We start from the raw sequence: 11,804 nt of genomic DNA on the forward strand, positions 1-11,804 counted from the left end.
GGAGGATTGGGTTTTCAAAAATCCAATCAACCAAATAATGAAACTTGTGTCTAATTCTCTCCCAATTACATATATATATAATCCTCTTTAATGAGTTGGATTAGAAAGCCCAAATTCAACCCATTATCCCTTAACCAAAAATTAGTCCATTAATCTCTTAGTTTGGTTCACAACTAAATCAAGTTGGTTTATGACTAATTCATAATTAAATCAAATATGGGTCAACTCTACCATAAGAGATGTCATCCATCCGCGCTCCCATCATGACAAATATTTTCATATTTGTCTTATGTATGATCCAACCAAACATTTATCTCTTGATCTAAGAATCCTATTCTTTAATTTATTTTACATCTTTTAGAGACTCGTTAATGCATACGCCCCAATAGGTTCTCAATTTATCTTGGCCATCCATAATTAACTACTTAATTATAGAACGATCATGAGTGACACCAAATAGTACATCATAGTCCCCAACTAGCTGAAAAATCATAATTGATCTTAAAACTAATTCTAAACCCTTCAGCAACTACAGTGAGTCGTACCTTATTCATTTCATTCATCTTATACCCACTTGGTTCAGGACATGGTCTATGTGTCTGTCCCCACTAGACTGACTATGTCACACCTAGCCCAAGTAATACTTCCTCATTCTACGGATTCAAATTACTCGTGCATATGTACAAGAGTCTCGTACTCTTAACATGTGATGCTTTGGTCAAAGACTTTGAGTAATAATCCTAACGAGTGGTCATAGGGTATACGTCTTCTCACAAGGAGCCGTGAATCCTCTGTGGGCTATCCAAACATCTTCGGGCATTTTAACTTATACCCAATTATCCTGGGTCCACACCTCAATGAGTTGCTTGCTTAAGATGTCAAATTATAAGTCTCCATGACCAAGATGACTTGTATACCTCAAGTCGAAGGAAACTTGCACTCGAGTGTAGTAAGATCTTCACAGACATATCCATATATATAGATAATCATATGAAGTCTTACAGCGAATCACTCCAATGAACTAGTTACCATAACTAGCATAGCATCCACGTTTAACTCTCGACATCCCAATGTCTCCAGCCAATGAGAAAATAGCTACTTGGAGAATCAAGGAGTATAACCTATGCTAGTCTTATAGAATTTATGATGTCTGAATGCATCAATTCGATATCTAGAAAAATTTTAATACGTTCATAATTGCACATATAGAGATAATCACTAGTTGTGATCCAGTCATAATTTTTCTCATGCTATGAATTGTATTATAGATATTCAGTAAATGAATTTAAGACAATCAAATATATAATATGCACTCAAATAGCAAATCTATATTTAGTAAAAATTATAAAGTGATTGTCTTAGGATATCCCTCAAAATCTAACAGTAATTGCCTTCTTTAATTTGTTTAATTTGTAAGCCTAAGAAGAAAGTTAGTGTTATAATCAGTGGACCGACTAGAGGAGGTGAATAGCTTGCAAATGAAATTAGCTTCTCTTGATTCTAACTTAACAAGGATACACATGTTAATTAAAAAGAAATAACATAAAAATAAAGTAAGAGACTAAAGGATTTACTTGGTTTACAACCTGGGTAGTTGTTAATCCAAGGCAACATCAGGTGCACTATCAAGCTCCTTCTTCGATAATGGTCGGAGGTGGAGTAGCCCTATACAACATTTAAGAGGAAGAATTGAAAGATAGATTTGGAAATGAAAATACAGAGTTGATTCTTTACAACTAGCTCCAAGACACTATTTATTGTCCACTGGTTGAAAGTAACCATTGTTGATGTGGTACATTTGGGGCAGCTCCATTGAAGCAGGCTGCCTCTAATATATTGAGGATTATCTCCATCGTAATGGCTTCAGGTTGATCTGGCGACATCGGGGGTTCTTCAGTTCATCGGAGGCACCTCGATTCAGTTGAGGTGAACTCTGTTACTTATCTCTGTGGCAACAACTCTAACTCTTTGGAGGTGCCTCAAGTCCCATCCATGGCAATCGCTCCTTTGTGCATGCGAGGCGCCTGAGATCCATCGAGGTGCCTTGGGTCTTTAGATCATCAAGGTGCCTCGAATGGTTAACTTTCTAGTTAATATTTTTTAACTCCGCTCGCTTGGGTGATGCTCCGTTCGTCTAGAGTTGAGCTCACCCGAACTCAACTTAGACCTACTCCTTGAGCAGACTTTCTCCTGATTTCTCATCTCTCAAGTGCACCGGGTATGTCATTCTCACTCCATCGGTGTACTCTTTCAAAACTCCTAGTCCCTCAGATGCATCGAGTCCGTCGTCTCCCTTCTTGTGTCATTCTTCTCACTCACTATATCTTCTACTTGACTTCTTATGTTTCTAAGTCCCTGCACACTTAGACATAAGGCATCAAACACATGACCTAACTTAATTTCATTGATCAACATCAAAACTAACCTGGGGTACTTACAATCTCCCCTTTTTGATATGAATCAACTCAAGTTAAAGCTAGGGTAATCAAACAAAAAATTTTAAAAAAAAACTACAATCATAACATAATTTTGCAATTAAGTCCTCCCCTTAACTTAACACCTATTAATTCTCTCCCTTTGATCACATCAAAATAAGGATAAAAAAACAAAAATAGCAGGGAAACAACAAAAAATAAAAATCTAGGGGATCTACATTTGTGATGCAAGTCTATATATTTTTACTGCAATTATTTTTCAAATGGACTAATGTTTAAGATTTAAAATTCATATTTTACAAAAAAAAAAAATTGAAATTATTTTTAACTTTTGAAATATATTTTTAAAAACTCAATGTTAAACATAATTAATCTAATTATAGAAAAAAATTCATGAGAAAACTATTTTTCTTATAGTGAGAAAATATTTTTCTTTATAGAAATAGGTATTTTGCAAAATAAATACTTAAAAATAAGTTTTGATGTCAAAAAAAAACCTTACAAGTTTTATAAACATTCAAAATCTAACCTTTAAATTTGGAAAAAGCATATTTTTCAAAAAATGATCTCCAAAAATTTTCAATTTTAAAATTTCATTTTTTGATAAAAAAAATTATTTAACATTGGAAATATTTCAAAATATTTTTTGCTAATATATAACATATTTTTTTATCAAAAAAATTAAAGAAAAGAAAATTTGAATAGAAAGTTTACAAAAAAAATTTCCAATAATATTAATAATTTAAACAAAATAATTTCTATCATACAAATAAAGATAATTTAATAGGCTAAATATGATTTTAGAACCCAATACAAATATTTTCCTACTAGATTTATCAAGAATTTTCTTTGAATATTATTTCTTAAAATCTTTGTAATTTATCTCCTATGATTTCTTAAATACCAATTTAACCCAAGGTGTTTATAATTTGAAGCATACAAATCTATGTTTGAATATCTAAAACATTTTTCTAATTCTAATTTTTGAGTTTCTATTTGCTTCTTTAATTTGTCATTTTCATTTTTGGCATTATCAAATTCTTCTAATATTTTTTCTAATTCTAATTTATTTTTCTTTATTTATATATATGTTTTCCTTATTTTGCACAAAGATATAGCTAGTATTTTTATGGTTTCATATAATTTGTTAGATGATAAGAATTATTCTTCACTTATCATGTCAGACTTGTAGGTGGATGCTCCTCCTTCATCAATGCTCTCCTCCAAAGTGTCTTCATCGTCTTCTTCTTAATAGTTAGTCATTAGTGCTAGTCCGATGTACTCTTCCATTTTGGATTCTTCTAATGATGAGTCGCTATATGTGGCTTTTAGGTTCCTTTGTATTGTCTTCTTCAGTTGTTTGTTTTTGAGTTTTACCTTATCCTTTAGTCCGAGGCATTGATCTTTGATGTGACATTCTTTATCACACTTGTAGCATTTTACCTTTCTTCTCTCTTTTCTTCAAAGAAATTTTGAAACCTATCTCTTATCAAAATTGTTAGTTCTAAAAACTTTATTAAATTTTCTTACTATATATGCTTCTTTGTCGAGTGATGTTTTTGAATCCGACTCATTTTTCTTAATTTTTAGTGCTAAGTTCTTATTCAACTTCTTTTCTTTTCTTAGTCATGTACATTAAGATTCGTGAAGTTTTAAAGTCAAAAATAAATTTTCTAAACTACTTACCTCAAGGTCCTTGGAGATGTAGTAAGAGTCTACAATTTATGTCCATTCCGGGGTTCTTGGAAATGCATTTAATGCATATTGGAGAGTATCTTGATTTGATATCATTTCTCTGAGGTTGGTGAGTCCAATGATAAGCTCCTTGAGGTTTGTGTGTAGTTGAGCAACTGACCCACCATTCTCCAGTTTGAGGTTGTTGAGTTTGTTTCAGAGCACATTTCATCTAGCCAACTTAATTTCTGATGTACCTTCGTAGAGTTCTAAGAACTTTTCCTAAAGTTTTTTCATGAAGTTGTAAGTACCAATCTGATTGATTTCTTACACTAATAAGACATTTAATAAATGAAATTCTGCCTTACCGTTGACCATGAATTTATCTCTATGCTTTTTGGTCCATAAGTGCTCTTCCTTTACTTCTCCACCCTCATCCCTAGGTCAAAACTATTTTTAACTCAAAGTATTATATCAAAATTAGTTTTAAAGAATACTTCTATTTTATATTTCCAGACGGTAAACTCCCCCTCAAATTTTGGTGGATGGATACTTGATCTAGCCATTCTCCTTGTTTCTTTAGTCAGTATTAGTCCTTCTAAGGCAATCGAGGTCTGATACCACTTGTTATGATTTGTGGACCAACTAGAGGGGGTGAATAGCCTGCAAATAAAATTAGCTTCTCTTGCTTCTAACTTAGTAAGGATACACGCATTAATTTAAAAGAAATAACATAAAAATAAAGAGACTAAAAGATTTACTTGATTTACAACTTAGGTGTTGCTAATCCAAGGCAATATCAGGTGCACTATCAAGCTCCTTCTTCGATAATGGTCAGAAATGGAGTAGCCCCTTATAGTGTTTAAGAGCAAGAATTGAAAGATGGATTTGGAAATGAAAATATAGGTTGAATATTTACAACTAGCTCTAGGACACTATTTATAGTCCACTGGTAAAAAGTGGTCATTATTGACGTGGCACATTTGGGGTGCCTCCATTGAACCAAGGTGTCTCTAATGGGATAGGATTATCATCATCGAGTCAATTGTAGTAATTTGACACAAAATTATTTCTACATATATGTACTTTTATGGTATCCTCATCACAGAAGACTCTATTTCTACATTTGCAATGATTACACAGACACCATAACTCGACATCATTCATGCATTATGGATGACTCTTAGTAAAGTCCACAAACTGTTTAACTTCAGTAATATATCTAATAAATCTATTTTCTAATCGATGGTACATCCAAGTTTTGTTCATGTACATTGTTACCTAATGAGAATACAATTTCATACAATTTGTTATAAATTATATGGGTTGCTAAAACTAGTAAATTGATAATTAAAAATATAATTTATTTTCATACATATTGAACTTATAGTATATATCAACCTAAATCACAAGAAACCTAGATTTTAGATCAGACAAATAACAAACTATACTATCTTTTATGTTTCAACCAAAAATAATGAACTCTAAAATTAATATAGATGTAAATATACCAACACTAAAATAAAAAAATGATTATATCATGTTATAGATCAAAATACTAACTTAATCTATATCTAAATTCAATCATGTAAAATAACATATATATACTGTTTAATAAATTATACCTGAAGATGAGTAGTCCAGTTAGAGAAGAGCAGTAAATGCAATCTACTACAAAATAAAAAAAATAGATCAAATTAATCACAAAAAATCACAACAAAGGAGCAGTTGAGCTTGTGGCAGACCGAGCTTGTAGCTGCAAGCTAGTGGCAGGACGAGCTCGTAATCATGATTTGGTGGCCGACCAAGTTCACGGACCAAGCTAGAGGCGGCAGGCTCACAGCCGACCAAGCTACTAGCCATGTGCTGACGACCGGCCACGCTATCAACCACGGCCAAGCTGCCAACCACGACCAAGCTCGCTACCAAAAGATGGTGGTCGCCCAAGTTGTCGTCCATGAGCTGGTCACCGGCCAAGCTACCGGCTGCATTCTGGTGGGTGGGCACGCTGCCAAATGCGGCAACAGCTGGCAACCACGAGCTATCAACCGGTCAAGGCATCGACCGTGTTCTAGCGGCCAGTAAAGCCGCCAGGCACATGCTAGTGGTTGGCAAACCCTCCAACCGTGTGCTAGCGACTGGCAAAGTTGCCAGCCGCGTGCTAGCAGATTCAAGCAGAAGGAGAGATGACAGAGAGAGCTTACTTAAGATGTCTCGGAAGCTGCTACAAGAGGATTCGAGAAGGAGAAGTCGCGCGCATAAGAAAAATCGAGGTTGTGCCTTAATTTTTCAACTGTACTTGCCGACGAAACGTGGTTCCGTCAATATTTCCCAATGGAAATGTAATTCTGTCGAAAAAAATACCATCTGTAAGCCCAATTAATTATCCAACTTAGCGACAATATTGCCCAATTCTCGGCAAAGCCCAGGAAATATCGACAGAATATGGCTCCGGCAGTATATCCCAACGGAAATGTGATTCTGTCGGTAGGTATTCAGGTTTTTTTGTAATGACCTGGATACTGGATTTTTAAAATATCAAAATATAATCTTTGATTTAATAAAACGATGGTCTAGCATGATTACAACAACAATTAGCCTCCGAGACTATGGTGCAGTGATAGGGCATTTAGATTGTTACCCAGGCACTGGTGGTTCGATCCCTAGATAGGGCGAATTTGTAAGAATTTTTTCTTCAAATGGGGTGCGCAATCAAAGGATGCTAGGCTTTTGAGCTACGAGCGTTTCCTAATTTATCCTGGTGGCTAGTGGAAAAATTCCGTAGAACCGGACCATTCACCCAGAGCTAGTTAGTGTTGGATTGTGAATTCGCTAGAGGGGGTGAATAGCGATTAAAATAAAATTGTTTATCGAGTTAGAATGCACAGCGGAAGAATAAAATCAGAGCAAAGCTAACAGGAATCGATTTTATTTGGTTCGGAGCCTTCGTCGACTCCTACTCCAAGGCTCACACTCATTGAGTGCTTTCGATGGACAATCCACTAACAATTCGTTAAAATATTACAAGTAGAAGTACAGGATTTTTTTTTTAAAGAAATGATACCGACAACAATAAGGAAAAGGAAAAGTAGCGCGTTGTCGGAGAAGCTTCACAGTGTCGCAGGAGCACAGCACAGCAAAGCAAGTGTTGGAAGACGTTGTAGTGAATTGTTGTTTTCTCCAGGGCTCACCCTCCTTATCTTCCGGGCGCCTAGAGTGTGGCGTAGCCTAGTCAACTGTAGAGCTCCATGTGGCGACGCGGTAAGAAGATAGATTTTGCACTCCACGCGCCCGGACCCCTTCCGGGCAGCTTCAACTCCCTGCAAGAAAACGTTAGTCCGAAGCACAATGTAAATTATATCACCCTGCAAAACAAAGTGTTAGCATAGTTAAAAAAGAATAGTAATTAAATTTCATCTCGCTGAAACCGGAATCTAGTCAAGATCTCAACTTAGAGTTCCGAAATGGTTTTAAGTTGGATCGGCGTCTAAGTTCTCTTTCCGGGAACACATCCTCACAGTCACTCCCCTCCAGTGACTTACTTTAACTTACTTGCTAGATGTCCGATCAGCCTGTCGACCTGTCGACCCGTCTGGACTTCATGTCAGACATCCGATCAGCCCATCGACCTGTCTGGACTTCGTGCCAACTATCCGATCGACCCGTCGACCTATCTGAGCTTCGTGTCAGACATCCGGTCAGCCCGTCGACCTGTCTGGATTTCGTGTCAACTATCCAATCGGCCCGTCGACCTACCTGGCCTTCTCCTGCACACTTGGTCATAGCATTAGATCACAATAAAACTAACTTAACTTACTTTATCATTTATCAAAATTTGAATTGGACCGTTAGTACTAACCGCACCAACAATTAAGTTTATCATTTTTTTTTACATCAACAATTACTTCAACCAGATACATTAGGGTCTAATTACACCAACACTTTATTGACTAAACTAGATATGACTGCACTAGTAATCTCTTTAATAGGATTAAGTTGGGATCTGATTGCATCAAATTAACTTCTTAATTCATTGCACTTTTGCCTAGAGATGAAATCATGTTACATAGAAACGAACTTTATTGGTCCTAGTCCGAACGTCTCATACTGTTATTTGTCCTTACGAAACCAATAATTAATGTTTCGGATGCTTAGCAACTTATAATGTCCGGTAAAAAACAGAAGTACAATGCTATGCTGCCACAGGAAGTTCTCACGAGACGGCAGGGTCACACACCAATTGCGATCCACAATTCCTACGCAATCTAAAAGCAACGAGCTACATAGGCAACCATACATATATGCATGTGGCTGACACATGGAACGCAAACTCAGGTCCGAGGTTGATCATCAGGATCATTTTGTGATTGCTGCAGTTGTTTCAGTTGATCATCGGGATCATTGTGTGATTGCTGCAGTTGTTTCAGTTGATCATCGGGATCATTTTGTGATTGCTGCAGTTGTTTCAGTTGATCATCAGTACCATTGATCTTGTAATCTCGCCTGTACTTGTACCACGTGGCACATAGGAGATATACCCCAAAGTTTAGGCAGCTGAGAATGGAGAGGAACCAGTAGAACAAGTCGAGGTTTATGATATTAAGATCGGTTCCCTCGATCCATCCACGGTGGCTGCGGGCGAGGCGGGCGGTGACGGCGTTGATGGCCTGCACCAACACCGTGTTGAGGAAGTAGCCGAGGGAGAGGGAGAGATAGGAGAGGGAGGTGGAGAGGGACCGCATCCCGGTAGGCGCCTCGCTGTAGAAGAACTCCATGAGCCCGACTAGCGTGAACATGTCTGCGATACCAAAAATACCATACTGGAAGGAGAGCCAGAAGAGGCTGATCTGCTCGTTGTGATGGACGAAGGCGTTACGCCGCTTGACCTCGACGACGGCGGCTATGGCCATGGAGGCGGCGGAGAGGACGAGGCCGATTCCCACGCGCTGGAGGTGGGAGATGCCGGAGGGGCGGCCGGTGAAGCGACGGACGAAGGGGACAAAGAGCATGTTGTAGAGGGGGAGAAGGAAAGACATGAAGACGAGCGGGATGACCGGGATGGAGGCAGGGGGGACCTTGAAGGAATGACCAAGGCTGAGGTCCATCATTCGACCCTGCTCCACCGAGAAGGTCTGCAATTGCGCCAGGCAGGTGTTCATCACGACCGTGCTCGCTAGGATCGGGAGCATGCGGATGATGATCTTAAGCTCCTCGACTTGGGTAACGGGGCACACCTTCCATGGCTCCGGGCTAGTCCCTGCAGCCAACACTGCGGCCTTGTCGAAGAACCTGCATGCATGCATCGGCGCACGTGCTTAATTTCCGGAGCTTCGAAAATCAAAAAACTCAATCAAATATATATATATACCTCAACTGACTCGTGTGATCCAGAACTTCTTCATGCTTAATCTTGCTCTGGTCTTTCTCATCCATCTCATATAGTTCATCTGCATTGTCCGGCAGTGGTAATTTCCGATTTCTAATGGAAACGATGACAACCTACAATATAATTTTAAGGGTAATCAAGCAGGCTAGCTAGTCACCCGTGCGCTGCAAATCAAATAAATAAATATTGGATATCGATCAATAAACCTGAATAAGCTTCAGCATTGGGCTGTCTCCGGGTACCCGGACGCGGTAGAAAGGCTTCCCTGCGGCGAGGCATATAAAACCGGCGACGGTGAGGACCATGCAAATGAAGAACGCCAAGGCCCAGCGGTTCTTCTCGGTGCTGAGCCAGACGATGAACGTGACGCCGATGCTAGCACCGACAGTGACACTGAGGAGGAGCCAATTGAAGTAGCTGGTGAGTTGACGTGCTTCCTTGGGGTTGCTCTTGTCGAACTGGTCGGCGCCCAGCGCCGGCAACGCCCCGCGCGTGCCGCCGAAGCCCACAGCGAGCAGGCACAACGTCGTCTCGAACAGCCGCAAGTTGCCGCCCCTGAGCGGGCACGTAAAGCACGTGGCTGGCGGCCGCAAACTGCTTTTGTGGGCTTGTACGGTTAAAAGCCCATAACCCTTCAATCCATGAATAAATAAATAGTTAAACATCTAGCTACGGAGGATCATATATACAAGCTGCAAAATCTTTTCATAAATAAATAAATGATTATATATATATATATATACTTTTCAATATATATCTCTAAAAATGTAATCTAATAGTTAAGAGTTACCAGTATTTCAAAAATTCCGAAGACGAGAACCGTATTGAGGCGGGTCATGTAGGTATCAGAGATGAAACCTCCCAGCAAGGAGATGAGGAAAGTTGCACCCATAAAGTTGGTGAGCGTGGTGGAAGCCTCCGCCAAGTCGAAGTGCAACACCACAATGAAGTAGATGACCAAGCCCACCATGTTCGCAACGAATCCCACGCTGTCCAATCCCGACATCACTGTACCCCATAATTCATTAATTAATTAAATTAATTCTCAAGATTAGAGATCATAATCTCAATAAAGATAGTGTGTGTATACATACATATATATATATATATATATATATACAACTCTTACCAAATACGAACATGGTGGCTCTGTAACCGCCTTTCCTCAGCCGCCACGATGATTGGGGAGGAGCGTGTTCGCCGCTGGCACCGGCCTCGTCTACCTCCATCGCCATGCTCTTCTCCTGCATACAGCAGCAAGCAGAGAAATTAAATAGCGTCAATGAACAGCTAGCTAGCGCCTTCGAGAGGTACGCAGTTGATATATACACACATCGACTGCTGCCATTGCGAATGCAAAGCTGTAGCAAAAGATCAGGCCAGTGGCTACAAGGATCGGAGCAACCGATGGGAAAATAGCATAGGAAATGGAAGAGTAGCTAGTCGAATGTAAGAGGAGATGGAGGGAGCATCGGGAGTTAAAATAGAGCGAGTGAGGCGTCACCTAGAGGATGCCGCTCCCCTGGCCGGCACGGCTACACTACCCCACTGTTTCGTTTGTCCTTTGATGCCTCCTCCGTTTATTCTTACAGTGATTACCTCGGTTAACGTGGCATGGGTCCTAGCTAGCTGATTGTGTTGAATCACCCTATGGCAGAAATATATTATCTTGCTTGATCACTCCGTTGAAACCGAGTTAATCAGCAATAAAATAATGAATTGGCAATGTCAATTGTAGGTAGTGATGGTAAGGGACGTGGGATGGAATCGAGTTGAAACAGATTCTCTCCGTGGATGGAGCCAGGGGGAGTGACAAATTTTGTCCCGCCTGACTAATCAGCTTCCAAGGAAACGAGAGTGAGTAGGAAATGCTGTCGACATATTCCATCCCATGACTTGGTCAAGTTGTCGAGCCTGATGCTGATGGCTCGGTGTCAATGATGAAGGAGCTTAGCCGTCGAAAATCCGTCGAGAGTTTTTTTTTTATTATTATTTTACTCATATCATTAATTTGTTTTTCTTTCTAAATTCAAATATACACCTGCTCATTTTAATTATATTCCGGAATGATTTGGAAAAAGAGAAATTAAATTACCCACGCAGAAATCGTTCATTCACCATTTTGTTCCAAAACGTTATTGTTTTAGTGAAATTTTTGTTTATATTATCGCTTTATAAATTATCAGTAAAAAAAGGTTGATAATTCCTTCTTTTTTTACTAATAAATAGGGATTTATAGCTCCTGGTTTTTTTTTGCCGGCCGGTTTGGTTTGTAACCCGTGGTCAATAAATGTTTACTATTCAGAAAT

The 11,804-nt window shown here is 39.0% G+C and overlaps 1 protein-coding gene across 1 annotated transcript; it reads right to left on the reverse strand.

The window, feature by feature from the left end:
* Nucleotides 1-8,236: 8,236 nt before the first annotated feature.
* Nucleotides 8,237-10,928, reverse strand: LOC122040048 (protein NRT1/ PTR FAMILY 4.3-like). The gene is made up of 6 exons (XM_042599420.1): nt 10,829-10,928; nt 10,625-10,739; nt 10,286-10,503; nt 9,702-10,127; nt 9,478-9,608; nt 8,237-9,398 (listed from the first exon to the last, which is right to left on the reverse strand). Exons 1-6 carry the CDS (start codon nt 10,841-10,843, stop codon nt 8,441-8,443), a joined length of 1,863 nt encoding a protein of 620 aa, XP_042455354.1. The 5' UTR covers nt 10,844-10,928; the 3' UTR covers nt 8,237-8,440.
* Between the last annotated feature and the right edge of the window lie 876 nt (nt 10,929-11,804).

The sequence above is a fragment of the Zingiber officinale genome, chromosome 2A (genome assembly GCF_018446385.1).
Source record: "Zingiber officinale cultivar Zhangliang chromosome 2A, Zo_v1.1, whole genome shotgun sequence".
Taxonomy (NCBI): Eukaryota; Viridiplantae; Streptophyta; class Magnoliopsida; order Zingiberales; family Zingiberaceae; genus Zingiber; species Zingiber officinale.